The 21051-nt window shown below is 38.6% G+C and overlaps 1 protein-coding gene across 1 annotated transcript in view; it reads right to left on the bottom strand.

The window, feature by feature from the left end:
* Nucleotides 1-21051, bottom strand: part of LOC121645406 (protocadherin-16-like) — a 75645-nt gene that overhangs the window by 14587 nt on the left and 40007 nt on the right. The window contains exons 3-6 of the mRNA XM_041993831.1: nt 3267-3455; nt 2312-2543; nt 1934-2170; nt 692-1720 (exon numbers count right to left, since the gene is read on the bottom strand). Coding sequence (XP_041849765.1) covers nt 692-1720; nt 1934-2170; nt 2312-2543; nt 3267-3455 — 1687 coding nt within the window. The remainder of the gene's footprint in view (nt 1-691; nt 1721-1933; nt 2171-2311; nt 2544-3266; nt 3456-21051) is intronic.

The following is a 21051-nucleotide window of genomic DNA, read 5'->3' as shown; positions in this document are numbered from 1 at the left end:
ACATGCACAGTGTGCAGATTTATGCTTTCATATGCACACACTCACACATAAATAGATGAATTTTGGAGGGTTGGCAGATGCTGTATAGATTCTCAACTCAGCCAGAAACTGATCACAAATCAGAACAGGGGTCCCCACCCACAGGCAAACAAGAGCAACAGGCCAATTAAGAGCTCAGCAAGACACTGAGTGCTGCTGTCACCATTATCTGCCTTATTTATGGCATTGAGGAAGAAGCAGCTTTTAGTCTAGTGCATCATCCTTAAGATACGAGTCAGTGAATTGACTAAATAGTGATTTCCCACATGTAGCTTTTTTTTATTTTTATGAAGACGTCTGATGGGAAATCACAGCTGGTTCTTCATATTTAAGGTATCCAGTTAATTTAAAACATAACTAATCAGTTATTTTGGTTTAGTTTCAGTTTAATCACTAAAACTATTTAATAAATATACTACGAGAGATTATTTTGAACATGTTGCATCAGGATCCTGACAGGATACTTTCTAAAAGGATACTGATGCTACATATTTCACATGGCATAAAGCACATCCAAAATTCAACATTTCTTTTACTTCAACCATAAAAATATTTGAACTGAATCATTATGCATACATGTTTTATTTCCTCTAATCTTATGTCTTGTTTTAACACTAATCTAATTCCCTACTATCCATATATAAAATTTAACCTGTGTGGGTGTTTATCTGGAAGTGGCGGTAAGGATGCAGGAAACGGTAGCTGAGGCGTCCATTGGAGCCGCTGTCTCTGTCCGTGGCCAACACGTGACCAAAGCCTGTTCCTGCAGGCAGGTTCTCTCTCACAGCCATGAAAACCCTCTCCTGTGTGAGCCGAGGAGAGTTGTCATTCTCATCAGTTACAGATATCCGCACAGTAGCGCTACCTGTCTTCTTTAACTGTCCATGGCCTACACTGGCCAGCACTGTTAGCAAATACATGTCCTTTACTTCTCTGTCCAGAGCGCTCTTTACGAACAGCCAGCCACTTTCAGAAGCAATGCCAAACCCTGCAGCATCCCCATCTGGACGCAGGTGATATGTCAGGGGTCCAAATTGACCGGAGCCTGGGATCTCTCTGTTCAGTGCCCTGACTTGCAGGAAGCGTGTATTTATTGGTGTTCCTTCTTTTAGTTCTACCCGGTAGGTGAGTGTATCAAACACAGGTCCCTGGTCATTCTCTGCCTGGACGTGGACCACAAGCATGAGTGTTGCACTTAGCTGGGGTACTCCACTATCCTTTGCAACCACCTGGAGGTCATAACGAGGGGTAGTTTCATAGCACAGGCTGCCAACCAATCGTATTTCTCCACTGCTGCGCTCTATGCTGAAGATCCTCTGGATTCCACTTGGAGAGGAAAGATCAAAGCTGAGTTGTCCATTTACTCCCGAGTCTCTGTCCTCAGCTTGGACCCGATAAACCACTGTGCCCAACTCTGTGTGCTCAGGCAGCAGTAGGGACTCTGATGAAGAGGGCAGAAAAACAGGTGGATTATCGTTGATGTCTGCAATGGTGATATGGACACGGGTCTGGCCAAAGGCCGGAGGATTGCCACTACGGGCCTGCACCTCCACATCAAGAGCTGACTGGGATTCATGATCAAGAGGCAGACTGGTCCTTAGGACTCCAGTGTCAGGATCCACAGTAAAGTAACCTGCAGGGTCACCTGAGCTGATGGTGTAGACAATGTCTGTGGAGGTGCCTGGAAACAGAGGAAAGATGACAAAACAAGGAAACGTCACATAAAGCTCAAGAGTCAGAACTCACACTTTTCAATTTTTATCAAATTTTGAATAAAATTTAAATCAGTTTCACATTTTTACTTGTAAAATGACTCTCCACCAGTCAGATCAGAAAACAGATTGTCTGCCTAATCCGGGAGGAAAAAAATAGCACTTGCCGTCATTTTTCTCACCTGTCTTACTGCTGGCCTGGACAATGCCAACAACTGTCCCCCGCAGGGCATCTTCTGGTACCGTGAAGTAGTATAGGGTGTGTTCAAATAAGGGTGGTGCCACCAACCCTGCCACCACACTTATATTCACCTTAGCATTAACTAAAGCGAACAGACCACCGCCATCTTGAACGGAGATGACCATAGGAATGATGGAGTTGGCCTTCCCATAGACTGACCGAGACAGAGAGATGACTCCTATGAAAGATGGTTGCAAAGGGCAAAAAAAGAGGCTATTTTACATCATACAACTTTATAATTGTCTATTAAATTATAATTACATATGAATGCATTGAACATGCCAGGGTGTGTGCAGGAATAGGGTATATTATTGCAAACCTGTGTCTTTGTTGAGAGTAAAGTATGGAGAGGCCCCTCCAGGTACTATTTTATATGTAAGTTTGCCATTTTCGCCTAAGTCTGGGTCATAGGCCGTCACTCTGACAACAGATGTCCCAGGGGCACTCTGTGTACTCAGACTAACAGCATAGTTGAGTGGGTAAAAAGTCGGTCTGTTATCATTAATGTCGACCAGGTCTACCTTCACATAGGCTACCGAGCTCAGTCCACCCTGCAGAGAAAACAAAAAGCTCTTCTGTTATACCTTCACAAACATTAAATCATGAACAGGAAAAAAAATCATGTGAAAGCATAATTTAGGCCTATTATTGCTGCATGTGCACAACAGTAATCGTGAAAGTAAAAACCAGCAGTAAACCAGGTTAAAATTTCTATGTGCGGCAGAGCCTCTAAAATATAGTCCCAGCAGGTTTGTGCATGAGCGCAGATTGATAGTTTCCCTTGGGAAAGAGCAATATGTCATGACCCATGCAGGGTGAGAGGGCTTGCTGCAACCCAAGTCTATTTCATAGGCTTTTCATTTGCAGAGAATACAGTGCAGGCTTTTCATTTGGACCAGGTGGCAAAAACGAGGAAGGCGGCAGTCCAGCTTGTTAAAATATTACAGCCTGACAGTTGAGGTATTTCTCCATTTGATTACTTTAACATACCTAAAGTAATTTTCTTTCATTTTAACCTTTTATTCTTTAAGCATTTTTTGGCAGCCAGTGAACAGGTTGGTTCAGTAAGTCTACCTACCATGGAGAGCTATTCAAACTTTTTTTTCTACTTTGCTGTTTCAATCAGATTTATTAATTTATTTTTTGGGGGGGGGGAAAGTTGGCTCTGTCTTTGCTTCCCTGTCAGTAGGGAAAGCATGGCGGCTGTGTTTATAGGATTACATTCTGTCTCAATGGATTCATATTAAGCATGATTTCAAAAGGTGCTGGCTTACCCCATCCATGGCAGTAACAGTAAAGTCGAAACTGTCCGGTCCTTGATCCCTGTCTAGGACAGCACTAGTGCAGATCTGGCCAGTCTCCTTGCCAATAGTGAACTGAGAGGGAACAGCACTGTTACTGCCAGAGCCAAGGGAGTAGGTAATGGAGCCAAAGGAACCATCATCAGCATCTGTCGCAGTCACCTACAGACACAAAGACATGGTATTTAATAAACTTTCCAACATTGCACTTACTAAATTCAAGAAAGTCAACGGTTTCCATAGTTGATAAGTGTCAACAAATCAAATTTATATTTAACTGAAGATGCTTGATGACACTCCACAAACTCAAACAAGAGCTCCATACCAGGTGGCTTTGAGAGCATCTTTGGACCTGTTCTTTGTTGTTTATCTGAGCCAGTACATGAGCCAAACAGGCCCTTTGGCAAAAACGGACTTGGAGGGAAAGATAGGGGTGAGCAGGACGAAGGCTGACTTCTATAGTCTCTGGGAGGGCAGCCAACAGGAAATGTTGCCTGTTTCAGGAGTTGTGTGTTTCTGACTAGGACAGTGACAGGGGTGAGAAGTTGGATACCACACACTATGCTTCAGTGCAGCATATTAGATCCAAATGTACAGTCATAAAAATAGTCTGGTTTTAATAATTCTGCACATCCACAGAGCTATAGAACCACTAGAGCTATAAATGCAGCTCACAAGCCATCAGCCAAGGGGCCGACTTAATTACTGTAGGATCTCCCAAGACGATACAAGGCAAACAGACCAATCAGATTGGGCCCCTGGGTACCAACAGTGTAATTGTTAGCAAGTGTGGGCTCTAGATGGTAGATTACAGTAGAGTTGAACCTCACAAGCTGATTAGATTTCTTCTTCCTTCCGTGTTTTATAAATGGATCTTTTTAGCAAAACACTAATTGGAAGAAATGCTCTGGTGCTCCAGCACTCAGCAGCAGGGAGACTCCTCTGCATGAGACGACACAGTCATCAGGAACATTGCCAAGAAAAATAAAGGAAGCCATGCTTATCATCAAATGTCAACTTTTTTAAAAGATGGCAATCGTATGACTGAGTTGCTGGAAATCATTCATTCGATGTGATGAGTTTGGCTGCAGTAATTTAGCCTCCATCTCTTTCCTGAGCAGATGGCAGACGGGGGACTCAGCAGAGAGCATGGCCCACACTCTTGACTGTAACTCCTCACAGAGGGTGAGTGGTGTGTGGGAGTGAGAGAGTTGTAAAGCTGGCAGACATGCAAGCCAAAGAGAAGAATAATAAACTACACAATGAAAGGAGAAACCAAGAGTAATGCAAAAAAAAGTTATTCCATTTTTAAGGTGTGGAGGCTGCAGTTTACTGTAATTTTCTCTTGTTTTGCTGGGGCTGTGTATGTCCTTGTGTGTGTGAACATGCCATGTTATTTATCACAAGCACACAGCTTTATAGTGAAATTTAAATTTGTAGTATAAGTGTCAGCTGAAGTAAAACAAGCATTTTGCCATGAGTACCTGGATCTTAAATAAAAACAAGCTGACAGATAAGTAACAAATTTAATACAAATTTCCTAAAGATCTACAGAAAAAGTATTTCTTCTTTTCTTATGACTCACCAATCCACTGCTGGCAATGAATGAGTTATTTGAGGTGACTGAATGTACTGTAGCTATCCATTTTAGCCACAGTAATCTATAAGAACTGTGTTTTTTAAGATACACCCACAAAGAGTGCATTCTCCCAGAAACCTTCAAATTTATGGTAAGAAAACTTGAAAGATGAAGAAAAAAAATATGACAAAAGCCAGATGACAGAAAGTCTGAATGTTCTTTTACTATATAATTTGCTCAGACGGATCATTCAGTTCATGTTGAATTCAAGATCCTCTTTGAATTTAAAAAGTACCAATGTAAGAGAAGCGGTGTAGCACAGTATGTGCTTTAGATATACTGAGCTTCTGTTCTGTTATGAACAGTTGAGGAGCGACTGTCGGCTGAGCCATGAAATTATGTTACAAGGGGAGGATTCAGTACTCTTGTAGACAAAGTAGTAAGGATTTTTGCAGCCATGTGTAATTTAAAAACCTGAAGATAATATGTTCCATAACATAAGTATATCATTGTATTGGGAAATATACTGCATATGAATAAACCACATAATCACATTTACATAATCTACCAGCAGAATGCCTGAAGCAATCTATGTTTAATCCTCCAAAGACTAAAACTTTAATTCTCATATGTACAGGTTAATAGCAGAATATCAGTATCATTGTGCTAGAAAGTAGAGGATTTACCTATCCAGGAAAATAGTATTTCCAGACTACCCATATGAAATGGCATTTTTAAAAATTAGCCGGGCCACAAACCATCAACCCTTAAGATGAGGACAACCTAACAAAATATGGCATCTGGCATCAAACTTTTTTTAAGTAAAAGTGCACTAAAAAGCTGAGAATGATTCATGACACAGCCAGTTTAAATCTCAGTGGATGAAAAAGGATTTTCAGAAAGTCTTGAACAAAAGGAAAAACTGAATTTAGCATGGGATACTTGATACAAAATGCTTCACTGTAGCAGTTAAGTCATGGCAAAGAGAAATCCAGCATTTATTTTAGAATGTTGATAACAAACAGGTAGATTTCTTTCCTTTCCCTTTCAGATATTCTGTGTTTAACATTCATTCTTTTTTCATTAAGACTTGAGCTCGCAGCACCACTCACTACTTATCCAGCATGACGTGAATATGAGGCTGCTCTATTTTGGTAACTCAGTGATTTTTCTTTTTTTTTTTTTTTTTTTTTTTTTAACCTGTCTTGTCCAGCATCGTTGCAAACAGAATGATTGTCTGGCTGCTGTCTGGTGCTGGGCAATTTTACTCTATCAAGCAGGGATTTATACTACATGTATAAAGTCCCTCTTGATGAAAAACTTTATTAAATCAGACTCTTAATGCTGGACTCGACCGGAGGGGACAGAGAGAGAGAGAGAGAAAAGAAAGTAGAGAGAAGAGGGAGGGGAGAGAGAGGGACAGAAAGGGTGTGGGGAGTGCGGGTGGGGACTTGAAACATCATACAGAAGACCATGTAATCCATACTACTTACAACATATATAGCTACGATCATCCTAGCCAGTAGGTCATTACACAACTAGTTGATAATAGTAACAATAATAATAATAAGAGTAAGAGTAATAATAATAATAAGAACAGAAATAATTAAAAAAAGAAACAAAATATGATAATAGATATAAGTGAAACTGCTGTATTCAAGAACACGCGCAGAGAAACCTGTGTGGATGTGTTGGAGAACTCGGCCACACGGCGACGCAAAGACTGTGTGGAGACGTTCAGGAAGGAGTGACCATGCAGAGTGATCATGCAGATGCCACCTCACTTGAACAGACTCAGTGATTTTTCACTATATCCTCTGAAGTGTATGTGTATTCCACAAACTCTATTTTCACAAGATTAAAAATTCAAAAGAAAGAATAACCTCAGATCACCTGCAGCAACCAGAAGTATTCTCCCCGCACTTAATGAGTGTGTGAGAAGCATGATGGAAGCTGTGTTTTCAGTAGAGATAAGGCAACATTAGTAAGGGTCCTTCGTAAAACAAGTGATTGAAATCCAAAGATAACTGGGGCACTCTGTGGTTCTGCCATCAGATTGCAGGAGCCTTCCAGAGTACACTTTTTAGCTGACTGTCCAATAAAGAGGAGCAGATCTACAGTAGAGAACATGCTGTTGTATGTTTATGTATAATATATCCAAATGGAACAATGATCCCACAGCTTTTGGATGCTCTGAGTGTTCCGGCCCATCTAATGTCTTAACTCTGTGGTCTGAGAAAGAGCCAACTCTCGAAAAGAACAAGTCCAGAATTTGGTTTCTATTTCATATATATAAATTTCCCAAAACCCAAGTTGGGATCACTGCACATGAATGACCTCTGCTGCTTTCAAGTGTTGTACTTAAATTTCCGTAGAGAACCACATACATGCTAGCATGACCTTATTTGCCCAAGCTTCTGCTCCTTTTTTCCACCTTTATTGTGCAGCCATGCAAAAAAGTCCCACTGTGGAGAGAACTAGCAGAAAAAAAAACAGTGAGCAAATGAATGATGCAAAGTTGAAACCACTGAGGCCAACAAGGGGTGAAATGAAGGGGGATGTAGTTTTTAATCATGCTCACCGTATTTTAGAGTGCCCAGTCAAACAAATCCATCTCATGTAGTCTTCATTGAAACCAGCCAATCAGGACTGTGGCACTGCCAATCCAAACAGGCTACAAATGACTGAGCGTGCATGTAAATGTTTGCCAACTGAGTAATTATCACACAGATTTATCAAACTCTGCGTGCACACATCCTATGAGTGCACCTTAGATGCGTAAGCAAAGACGTAAATGCACAAACACTGATGATAAAGTGCTTGCTTGTTGCAGTCTTCAGATGTCTGTGGAACAAAAGATTAAAACCACACTAATTCTGTGGTCTGGGATGTCCAAATCAAAAAATCTTCTGTATTTTCTTTGCGAAGACACCAAGCACTGATGAGTATGCAGCTGAAGCTGCTGTGATTCTGGCTCAAAGAAATCAAAGTGCAACTCTGTGGCATGAAGAGATTTTTATAAAATATTGAATGACATTAAGCTGACATTTGTGACTGCGCTTGTGTTACTTGGAGAGTGTTGCTACTCATAGTTGGGCAGAAAGTTGATGTAGGTTTCATACAGTGGTTACGCAAGAAAAGGCATAGTGGGTGTGAAACAGGAACAAGTTTTCATCCTATACAAGAGTTATTCTAGTTGCTATATACTGTAGAATGGGTAGCTTAGATGAAAAAGATGCTACAACCTGATCAGAGATTTAGACTTTTCACAAAAAGAATAAACTTTCCAGCCATGATGCTATAAAAACAACATCATGGCACAGCTTCTGCATGCACGATCGGAAGCAAAAGATTGATGAGATGACACACAGATCATTAAAAGACAGAGGCAAAGAGGAAAGCGTAGGCTCAAAGAAATCAAACGAGTGGGTGAGCTCTAGAAATCTGGACTGAGCGACGCTTTGAGCTTTCACAGCTGGTATGAAGCCGTGCTTACTGCTCTCTCTATTGTTCTGGCATCACTTCAGAGGAAAGCAGAGATGGGGGAAAACAAGGTGGAGACCTCCTCCATCCCTCTTTCACTACTTGTTAAAGTAGTAGAGGTCAGAGACTTTTTGACTTGTCCACCACCACACAAAAGACCAGACAGAGACCACACTGGCCCAGTGGAAGGAAAAAGCCCACACATTGTTGACAAATCTATCAAAATACAAAACATTTGCCGAACAGACAGTATCATCTGGATTCAGACCAACCATATGTGGAAGATTTAGGTGGTTACTAAGGAGACAAAAACACAGCATAGTTACAACATGAGTAAAGTTTAGGAAACAGTGACGTTGAAGATTATCAGCATTTGCCCTGTGATGTCTGCTTGCTTTGTGCAAACATGATGTGTGTACTGACTGTGTTTGTTTAAGTAAAACCGTAGAGAACAAAACATAAAATATGTTAAAGTATCATCCCAGCTGTCTTCTTGTGTTCCATAGCTATCACGCATACCATGTGTATAAAGAGCAGGTCAACATAATATGAGAAAGCCAGGGCAGAAACCCCAAGGCTCCACTCCAAAACTGAAATATTATGCTTTGCTCAGTGGTATCCTGTACTGTACTGCTGAACATCACAGGAATAAAAGTTTTTTTTTTGGTTTGAGGTAGTAGCTGGCCTTATGTATTCCTCTAGCCTCGGTTATGTTGAGAACATCTTAAAAACAACAGTTCACAGGAAGGCCAGAGGTAATCAAAAACACCAGGGTTTACCCCTGGGGATCATTAATATCCACAGCAAATTTAATAGAGCCAAGAGACAGCCAAAAGTCTCTAAGACACCTTATCATTTGCACGTGTTGTAAAAGACAAAATGTTGACCTAAAACAAAGTGCAGAGGGCCACACATGGGGTACACCACCACACATACACTTCCCTGCTTTAAGGAAATAATCCTTTAGGTCAGAATAAAATCTTTTAGCGAGGTCAGACAAGTAAACACTCAATACAGTTTAACCAGAACTATATTTTGCATTTGGTAAATCATCTTTTTCATAATTTCTGTTGTAAGGAATCTTGCAGTACCACATATTCTTTATAACATCTGTAAAGTTTTATTCACACAGCAATTAAAATGAAAAAAAAACTCCCTTGGTATCATTGCTTGACTTGAACATAGACAATCTATTCCAGATTTGTCAAGTGTTTTGTCTGCCCAGATGTGCATTAAGACACATCTGCTGATTTGGGATATCCTGGTGAAACATAGTATAACTGTCAAGGTCAGTAACCATCTTAATCATGCAGATTTCTCAGAAAAAGAAAGAAAAAACATGTTATGTGCTACTTGCCAAATCATATCATCCATAACTATCTTTCAGTGAGGAAACTGGTTCCAACAGTCACTGAAGGGATAATGATTCGACCAGACGAGAAGCGTTTGAAAAAATATTTCCAAGCTTGAAATTTTTTAAGTAAGAAATTTCAGTCTTGGAAATATTGACTGCCCATTCAAACGCTATACAAAGCAGCATTTACTTATGAGTCCAGTTCATACAGACCTGGCTCCATGAAACTGTATTCTGTCAGCTGTTTTAGTGCAACAAAACTACTTTCTGACACGAGAAGACAAATAAGTATTGATTTCTAAATCAACCAAGGTTTTATGAACTGTAGCTGTTTATCTTTATCAGTGTAAAGCAGTGACATAAATATGGAGAACAAGGCTTAAAGCCAACACTGTATATTGTTAGGTCCACAAATCTGGTAGAGAAACAGAAGGGAGGTCATATAGTAGACAGGGATTAGAGACACTCAGAGCGAGAGTATAAGACTTTTGTCTCTTTGCTCTCATACATCACTCACTGTAAATACAAGACCGCTGGAAAAAAATGATCTAAGACATCATGAGTGTTTTTGCATTTCTGCTTGAGGCAGGATTCAGGTCAGTGTGTCAGTCCATTTTAGGATAGAATTTAAGTGCTCCAGGCAAATTATTTTCAATTAAAACTCAAAGGACAAGAAAGAGAAACACAGCACAATGTAAATACATGTACCACTGTTGATCAGTAATGATCAATAATGTGAAGAATTTCACCTGATAGATGGTTTAAGTTTTTAACTCAAGTCTAAATGGTCTTTCTAAACTCTTGGTTTTTACTCAGTTAGTGAAAACATAATAAAAAAAAAACATATTTTTAGTCATTGTTGTATTGATCCATGAATGCATCCTTTTCTTTAAGTCTTTTAACAACCTTAAATCAGACAACAAAAGCTGGTAAAGATAGGTTTAAGTTGGATACCCATGATCTTTGAACCAATCAAGAAACATTATTTATTTCTAGCTGATGCAACCACAATGGCAAAAGGATTACTGAGCAAAAACTTAGACACAACCTGAAACTTTACTCTGTAAAAACAGAAACCTTATTTTAACTTTGTCCAAACATGGACAGACATCCTCATTAAGAAGTATACATGGTGTACTTCAGACTATTATCAGCAACAAGTCCAAAAGCCAGGCTCTGTGATGTATGAAGCTTTCTAAGCGTCCTTGGAGAAGCTCATTTACACTTCTGTGATGGCCGAATTACTGCAGAAAAGTTTAATGATTGTTTTAGCAACATCCGCCGCCTTCAAGGTGACATCTTTTCTGTGGTCATTCATGCATTTTTTTTAGCAAAGCAAAATCACAATCTTCACACATTACAAAGGCATCTCTGTAAAAGAAGAGGCTATGGATGTACCTACACCTGTAAGTGTCGGTCTCTCATCTGGATCTTGAATCTAAGCAGTTAAGCATCTAACAGGATTCTAAAAAAAAGGCTAAATGAGCAGAGAGGAGAGATATTATTCATCTTAAGGAAAAAAAAGCCAGAGCTAACAGATCTGAATTAAGCAGGAATGTGAGTACACCATGAAAACAATGTTAAAATGTTTTTCAGTCCTCTCTGGTGAGTTTAGACAGTACCTGATATTAGCCACAAAAGAAAGAAAGAAAGAAAGAAAGAAAGAAAGAAAGAAAGAAAGAAAGAAAGAAAGAAAGAAAGAAAGAAAGAAAGAAAGAAAGAAAGAAAGAAAGAAAGAAAGAAAGAAAGAAAGAAAGAATACTGGGGGGAGGGGGTTGTTGAAAAAACACATTTTTATGTTACACTGAAAACCACATGTGTGCAAAGGTTTGCAGAGAATTCTGGGAAAGGTCTTCATGCCAAAAATGTTGCTGATCTAGTTTTAGGCTCACAGCTGAAGCACTGCTGACAAACTCCTTGCACACAATATCAGGGATATTTCTCGTACAAAGTTTTACACTGGCAAGAAAAATAAACATGACAAAAACTCTGCTGGATGTGTTAAGTTTGCTGCTGGTGAGGCATTAACCCCTGACCACCTGCAACGGCCGACGCTCCTGCTCAAGACATTAGGCTATTTGTTTTCTAAAAGTCAAATGGGAGAAACAAATCTGCCACTATGTTTTAAAGTAAGCTAAACACTGGGTAGCTGATGGGAAAAAAGAAAGATGTTTTTTAGATTGATAATTGCACAGAAAAAAAATACAAGATGTTAAATGTGCCTTTTATGCTGCCATGTACCATACTTCTGTATGTTTGCTGACACCTTCATATGTTATAGATTTATTTTTTCTTGTATTATATTTTGACCAACTAAATGCAAAGTCTAAATGAATAAAAAAAAAACTATTGACTTTAAATGTCTTCTTCTACAGAAAACCTGACATGGCATGGTAATTGTGTCTAAATGATGGCTCACTGCAAACTTTTTAAGTAACCTCTTATAATCTCGAGATCCAATCCTGGGAGAAGAACTGATGATAGAAGGTTGCAGTGCATATTCACTCACAAGACTGTAGGAAGCTGACTTTGAATTAGACACCCATGAGGCAGACCAGTCAGGACCTTACTTGGCTCTGTTACAGTCACTCATCCCTTTCACTGGATCCAATAGCAGTGCTAAGCCTTGATCTGGTGAGGCAGACCAGGCAGTGAAACATAGCATCTGGGTAGGTGGGAGGAGAGCTAATATGAACCATGCACAGCAAGGGGGTGCAGGAGTACTGATGTGGGTTAGGCAAGTGCTACAGCTGCCTGCAGTGGGTGGGAGAATGCCCACTGAGCCTGGCATGCACAAACAAAGTGCAGATGCAGTTGCACAGCCAGACTGAACCTGGATGCCATATATCCATGAGCCTTTTTGATGACATGGCTGGAGATTATTCATTGCTGGAGCATTCTCTCTTCAGAGCCAGGCAGCCTCATTCCAGTGATCGAACTGTCTTTGGATAAAAATGTGATCACGACCAGTTACAAAGGAAAAAGTATTCCTCTAAAGAGATGGTAAACACAAGGTTTTGCTTGCCAGTAGAGTCAGTACAAGGAAAAACTGGACAACCACATCTTAATTCTATCTTTCAATGTCCAACATACAGTAAATGAGTGCATATGTTCCCCGTTGATCAGTAACATACATCAGATTATAAGTGTTAGTGCACACTGGCAGCTGATACTTCCAATGTACTCATATAATTTAAAGCAGACTTAAATTTTCCCAAACTCTCCTTTTCAACAGAATCACATTCAGAGCTCACTATGTGACAGATGTGGACACTGATAAACACATGTAGGAAAAATACAGAAGCACCATTCATTTTGTGTACTTTTACAGTACTTTCCCAAAGACTGTGCTGATGTCAGCAGTTATAAGTAAAACTGGGACAGATTGATTGAGTTTCCAAACACAGCAGATGGAGTCTTGACTGAGGACTGGCGCAGGGTCAAATCTTTCAATGCTCAGCATTTCTTTCTGGAGATATTAGTACCTGCAGTTCATTAGCAGGACCACTACACCCCAAACCTTTACTTCTGTGTTTTGGGTCTACTAATGCCCGTACCTGCTCTGATAAGCTGTTAGTTTTCCATGGCTCATTGTCCCTCCCTCTTCGTTAAACTCACATGAACTTGGATGTCAACTGATCTTCAGTGAAGCTTGCACAAACTGCCTTAAGCACAGTTCTATTGTCCTCATATATTCGTCACCATTCTCACTTTCACAATCAGTAAAGGCTGCACATAACTGAGGTTGTGGTCCTTGCTTGTGAACTGTATATTACCAACAAAACTCTGATGAAATGCGAATACCCCATCTCTGATTTCATTGCTTACAATTTTTTGTGCTAGTTTCTCTCTTCTCCTTGTACAGTGCCATGAACTTCCTTTGTGTATGAAATATTTTATATAAATAAACTTGCCAGGTCTTCAGAGGCCAGGAAATGAGAAAAACATTGCACACAAGGCAGCTACCAAAAACACTGCCATTTTTAGGCGTTTGATTTTTAAGTAACGATTTTGTTTGCACAAAGTTTGAAAGATATGTTTACTTGAAGTCATAGTGGCATGGTTATTTCTTGCACCAAAACAATAATTACAACAGACAGTTTGGGAGGCAGAGATAGACTTCTCCATAACACCACATGTATTTGCTTGTGTTTTGAGTCTAGACATGTTGAGTCTCACAAATAAATTATAAACCAGAATATCTGTTACAAACAGTGCTTCTGAACTTTTTATGCTTTAACACCCAATGCCTATCTTGCTGCTATGGAGCTTTAAACAAACTGTTTTTATGGCCTCATTAATGGTAAAGCCAAATGTAAAAAATAAATAAATAAAAATAAAAAAACGTGGCAAATACAGTGTTTCCTAATATAGTAATTCTTGGCTCCACTATACAGAAGACTATCCTCAGTAGCAAGCAGTGACAGTTCCACAAAATGATGAAGATGATGGAGTTCTTTGAGGCAGTTTCAGATAAGTAGTCATCCACATGGCTCCATCACTCCATTTATTGTTTACTGAGTGATGAAACAATCCATCCATCAACCGTCATCCTAATGATGGCTTGATTATTTATCAGTGATCGAAAGAATATTATTCTAAGCAGCTAGGTTTAGCAGGAAATGAAAAGAAACTTATGGCTAGTTGCTCCAGGCAGATATTTCAACTCACTTTAATCATCATTTTAGCTGTCATTGCCATAACAAATATAATATTTAGCTACCAAAAGGAAAATGTTTTCGGTCATTTTGATTAGTCATTTTTTCCATATAAATTTGCAAAGCTTTCAAATAATGTATTTGAATATGAATTCTATCTATCTATCTATCTATCTATCTATCTATCTATCTATCTATCTATCTATCTATCTATCTATCTATCTATCTATCTATCTATCTATCTATCTATCTATCTAAAGACATAAACCTTGTGCATGTGATGCAGTTATGACTATTTGATGAAATGCAATGACAATATGTTTGAAAGAACTCTGAAAACCATGAGTTTGGACATAAAATGATATATTAACAGCACATTTTCTGTCACGATTTCACGTTCTACTATTCAGTTTTAACTGGTTCAGTTCTCTGCTATGTAAAGCAGACACACAATGGGACACATTTCATCTACATTACATGTAATAAACTAACCGTAAACATTTCTTTCTTCTATTTTTCTAAGTTTTCAACAGAGAAAACAAAACTGCATGCCCTGAAGAGTTTTCTGGCATACTGATTAATTTAATCCTCCATGTAAACATTCGAGCATGTTGATTTAAGCCTTCTGATTAAAAAAAAAATAAAAGTGAATAAAACCCAGCTCTGACTGGTAAGAATCTCACAGCCACTGCTTTACAAACGCTACTCTTAGTGACATAATCAGTCCTGAGGGAAGAGAACTGGATCATTCTCCAAACTCTGCAGAGCAAAAAAGAAGGGTGGGAAGTGGAAAAGGGGGGGGGCAATAGGGTCATGAAGGCCTACTGGAACCATATAAACACACTTTGTCACTGACTGATAAACACTGCAAACAAACGGAGACCGCTGAGGCTTGGTTCTGGCGTGAGCGCTGTTTCTTCAGCAAACTGTGTTTAACTGTAAGCCCAGTGCTGAAAGTCATCCCCAGTTCAGATGTGGGTCAGACACATAAAGACAAAATGCTGAGGCAATGGAGATGGTCCAGAAAGACAGTCTGTGTAGATTTCTTTCCTTTGTTTCACCGAGTCACATGACTGCAGTGGACAGAGAATAATGTCCAGATAACCAGATGAGTCCAAACAAACACACACACGCAAGTGTATGTACAATAAGTTCCCAGTTTCCAGTCAACTATAAACAGCAGTTGTTAAACTGGTGGCCTCTCATCATTACAAATTCTATTATAATTTTAATCTTGCCAAAAAAGTGATATTTTCCATGTTTATACTAGCAGATTTTATTCAGAACTCATACGTTCCTCCTAAACTCGTATACTTTCTATATTGTTAAGTCTTTTTCTTACTTTGCATGCTCAATATAATTTCTACATAATACTTGTAACTTTAACATCTGATTCACAAGCATTATATATATATATATATATATATCTTTAGTCTGCAAAGCTATAGGCAGGCTTCATTTCCTCTCGAAGATATTTATTTAGCTTTCAGCAAAATATTTAGGTGATAGAGTGATTATATTTTCTCTTGTATACATGCCCAGTCCCCTCCTTCATGTGATTAATTTCAAACAATCCCATCTGAGTATACATAAGGTAGTCAGTGAGCACTTTAGTTGTTTCTCAGAGGAGAAGGGACTTCCACAGTAAACATGTCCTCCACAAGATTACACTCATGCAAGCTCTTAAAATGAACACACACAAGTCTGAATGAAGCATTTTTCATCGATTTGAAAGATAAAAACCTGTTTGGGTTATAGAGAGCAAAACTCTGGCAAGGACTTACCCTCGCTTTATAAAGTATACTCAAGCACACCTCAAATGCACCTCAGACACTACCAAAGAGCACTTCACAAGCCAAAATCTGCTCAGTGATTACATTTCCTGCTTTCTGCTTTGCAATGAGACTTACATAGGACAGGGTTGTTATCATCAAGTGTCTGGAGATATGCTTCAGTATTAATAACTTTTCCAGCTGTGCAGGGGAATGTCTTCCATGTGCAGTCGGTAGAGAGAGAAGCTATGAAGAACTACGTCGGTAACATTCAAGTTGAGTAAAGAAAATTCTGAGATTTACATGAACTAAATGTTATAAGTGTTATAAGTACAAAGAGATGTGGTTTTCCTGATATGCTTAGATGGTTAAACCATTTATTATTGATTTTTTTTAGCTCAGGATTTTTAGGGAAGGCCCATGATGAACTTGAACACGATAAAAAGACTTATAACAGTGTTTCAGCCTCAGACTAGCAACAAGCCAGCTTATTGTTTTACTTCGATCACTGAAATGCATTTAGCATTAGCATTGTCCAGCTCCAAATATCAAATATTTGCTTGGTGTAGAGTCAACTTAATATTCCCATATTGCAGTTATTAAGGACTGTATAAGCATATTGGAGTTACACACTTGGGAATAATTTTGTGAAGAGCACCTGCTTAAAAGAACCAAAGGTTGAAAAATAAAGTTTCAAGTATATGCTTACTGGATTAATTTGTGCTGAGATAATAGAAAGCTCAGGGCTTTCTGCAACATGTGCTTCAGTATTCACCTACTACTTTTACAGGAGAAGAAGTTTTGCACACTGGTGTGCACAACTGCCCCAACATACACTTGCTAAATTGTCACCAACTAAAACATACCCACCACGACAATGTGGGGAAGTTGCACATTTCAACAATGTTCATAACTTAGTCCACAGCTGAATGACTGACTGACTGACACAGTGATGGTAATTTTTACTAGCTTTAGTGTGTCTTAGTTTACTTCAGTTTAACAGAAATTTGCTCTGTATTGCAGTTCACTGGAGCTGATCTGAGTTTAGTCTTCAGCAGACATGCCTCATAATGTCCTAGAGCAGAGAACTCTCATTTCTTTATACCTTTGAGATCTATTTCTTTTAATCATTTATGAGTAGCTGGATGGTAAATAACACATTTGTCTGAATTTAGAAATAAAAAAATGCCATGCTTTTAAGTTTGCCGACATACCATGTTGTTGCTGGAAGCATCACAAGTTTGTTGAATTACAGTACATATCTGGAATTAGTTTTCTCTAAAAATTGGAAAATGAAATTAAGAGGGGAATGAGGTGACCTTCTAATGTGATCACTGCGTCTCATTAAAATGGGAAGCCAAGACCAGCCAGTCAATAAAGAATAGCTTGAGAAACTAAAGTGAGTAAAAACAGGGTGATGTGGGTGCAAAGAGCAAGACATTATCAAGGCTCCCAACAGCAAACATCTGCCATTTTGTTTTACTAAGTCTCCCCAAAATCATTGAGAATATAAAAAAAGAGTCATATTGAAATACTCCTACAATGTTACAGGTCACTTTGACCCATTTCCACTTTTAAACTGTTTGAAATAGTGATGACTCTTTCCCTTCCTCCCTGAAATTCTTTGATTTGCTTCAATGGGTTAGGTGTAAAATGTGGACACAGTGGTGTAGGATGACATGCCTACAGTGGTTATGTACAGTACCAGTTAAAAGTTAGGATGCATTTTTCCCCATTGCGACTTTTAATGTATTGAACCATTATGTATGCAGGTAAATTTGACACCTATACTATCATAAACTTACAGATTAACACAGACACATCTACAAAAATGCACCCATGAGGTCATTGATTTTTATTCCATTTGCTGGTTTGGCTTGTCATGATAAGAGTAAGCTTTCCCACATTTTACAGCACAAAAAAAAAAAAAAAACATAAAACTTGCAAGGCTTTGGTGGTCAGGGCATCATCAAAGGGAGTGGATGACCTTACACCTGGTAATTTGTTTACTAAATGGACCCGTTTTCTCCACTGATTTGTAGCGTGCATGCCACAGAAAATAAGTTTATTAAAGAAAAATTTCAACAAATGTGTTTTTACATGTTTTTTTCCTCTCTGTTATCCTTTGTTTTGCTGGTGTTACTTACATCCCAGCAAGTTTGATAGAGAAAGACTGGGGCTGCCTCGTCGTGTAGTCCTATCAGATCTCGGGTGTCAACTCCAAAATCTGTGAGAAAATGCATCTGTGGGTGCGATTAAGGTGTTAAATGTGCATCTCAGAGTGTATTGGTGGGGTCCTGAGTGTGGACATTAGAGGGTCTGCCCAAGGCCATCTGTGGAAAAATTTAAACTCACCTACTTTCTGTGACCTTGTAGAATTGAATCACATAGTGCACATCCTGAAGACATTTTTTTGAAGATAACCTCTACTGCACATAAACAGAAATTTGTCCTTTAATCAGATTTTAAGTATCTGCTATAAAAAGAACTGCTATGGGCCTGTAGTACTGCAACTATCCATGTGCATCTAATTGGCCTGTTATGAAGAAAGGGGTACAAAGCGTACCAAATCTAATCCAATGAAGTGGAAAGTTCTGACAAACATGCAAGTTCCTGGGTTACAGGTCGGCCAAACATCCATTCTGACCTTCGGCCTGGCAACCATCTATTCTGTCTTTCATGTGTTGGCCAGCCACCCGCCACTCAATGACGATGACTTGAGGCAGACAAGTGAATTATGGTGCAGGAAAAAGGAAGGGTAATGTAAATCACAGATAAATTGGCATCTAAAATCTCCCTGGAGCCTTTTGTATTCGTCCATGATCCAAAGACATTTGTTTTTACTTTGTAATTAAAGACTCAACTGATGTCCTGAGGTATGGTATTATAGGCCATCTCAGACTAGCAAGTGGCCTTCAAAAAAGCCACAAATAGTAACCCACTTATTAAACAAGAAACTCAAGCAAAAAACTACACTCCATTTAATGGTTTAATATGTTTTGCTGTGGTCCTGCAGCATTTCTACTCTGTCATTTAGATGTTGGGAGTCCAAGCTTCATTAGCTATGTTGAAATCTCATTTCCAGGCATCATTGGCATTTCATTTAATCTCAGTTTGTGGGTAGCAGCTTTATGAGTGATGAAAATGATAAAACGAATCAAACAAACTGCTGAAGTGACCTTAACACAGCAGAGAAACATCGTCATTGTAACAGAATGCATACATTATCCATACTGAGGAGGTGAATGGGTCATCTGTCTTCTTACCTGCAGACAGATTCAGCAAGTTCAATGTCAACATGTGTTGTTTATTTGGTTATGGTATACATTGCTCCAGCACAACATTCTTAGTAGCTCTATGCTTAATATCAAACCTTTCTTGTGTGAACACAGTTAATGAGCAGCCAACACTCTTAATTTCTTTCAAGCTGGAAGGCAAAAAGTTTCTGTCTGTTAATGTCAATATCTCTGTTAGGCCTCTCTTATTTAAATCACAAAGACCTGACATTTTTTCCAACTTCACTAATGCTCATCCACTCAGCTTTAGACATAAGGATATTTTTGTCTAAATGATAAATTCATGTAAATATTGAAGCATGCCAGTTACTGCCCCTAAGCTGATATCATAGTCAAATGTCTAATGACAAACAGTCCAACTATTGTAATTCGAAAAATAAAAATACGAAAGAATACAACTACAATTTGTAACAATAGCTGTCTTAGTGCCAGCAGGGGCGCTTGAGAGGTTTGTGTGTTTTCAGCCCCATAATGCTGTATTAATAATTTTTTTTACCTGAAGTACTGGATCTGCTTTAGAGGTACTTAGTAATGTATACAATGCAAAGCATGAAAAATCAATAAATAACAATAATAATAAATAAACCATTGTATTACCCCCTATAAACAGGAAAATATTTCCACTGTTGCACATATGTGCAAAATTAAAATAAATGAATTCTAATTATATGAGCGTATTTCATGCTTCATTGATGTGCTGCTAAACATTTGTTGAATAACCCAATTAAATGAGGCCCAACCAATGTCAGCAGTTCAGTATGTGAAAGAGAAACTAATTATTCTGTATTAGTTCTAGTGTCTAAAACAGGCCATTGTTCAGTTGACATTATTTACTGTGATGCATATACGTCTTTCAAACCTGCCCATAACAGTTAAACTAATGAGCCCATTAGAGCTGTATTACACAGAAAGTGAATGGGGTAATGTGTTGCATCCTGCTGGGAGACCTTGTGTCCTAACCCCTCTGACTCTGTAATGCAGTTTGACTCTAGACCCCTTGACAATGGCAGAAATAAATCAGGGTTTGAATTCTGAGGAAAGATTTATCCGAGGACTGGAATGTGTCTTATGGTCAGGAGACTGGCCAGCCAAACAGACACAACAACATCTTAAAAGGTCACAGTCTCTCTTCCTTTTCCATGCAACAGGAAAAAAATGAAGATCTTTAGGATGCTACTGTAAAGCCAGTTTTCCTGAAATGATTGCAGAAAAGAAAAAGGAAAAGATAAAAGGAGAATCATACAGTTAAGTCATATAGCAAGTGGTATGTTTTTTTATGCAAAACAAGAAAGAGGTGAAACAGTCCAACTTTTTTTGAATGGAATCAAAGTTTGCTGATTTTTAATGAAACTGTGTAAAATCTCACATTACTTTTTTTCCAGCCACAAATCAGATATTTATTAGGCAGATGTGGGTTTAAATAAAGGGAACATGTCTGTTCTATAAAATGTTTCTTTTGTTTTGTTGTATTTAAACAACTTGAAAATATTTTCCATATCAGTTGGTTTCTTTTTGGTTTCTTTGCAACACACAAAGGAATGAACTTTAATCAAACATGTTTCTCCAAACAGGTACATGTATTTTAAGCATAGAAATACAAGGAAAGTGATGAAACA

Source organism: Melanotaenia boesemani, chromosome 9 (assembly GCF_017639745.1).
Source record: "Melanotaenia boesemani isolate fMelBoe1 chromosome 9, fMelBoe1.pri, whole genome shotgun sequence".
Lineage (NCBI taxonomy): Eukaryota > Metazoa > Chordata > Actinopteri > Atheriniformes > Melanotaeniidae > Melanotaenia > Melanotaenia boesemani.
The sequence above is the reverse complement of the archived record's forward strand: the minus strand, read 5'-3'. Positions and strand labels throughout refer to the sequence as shown.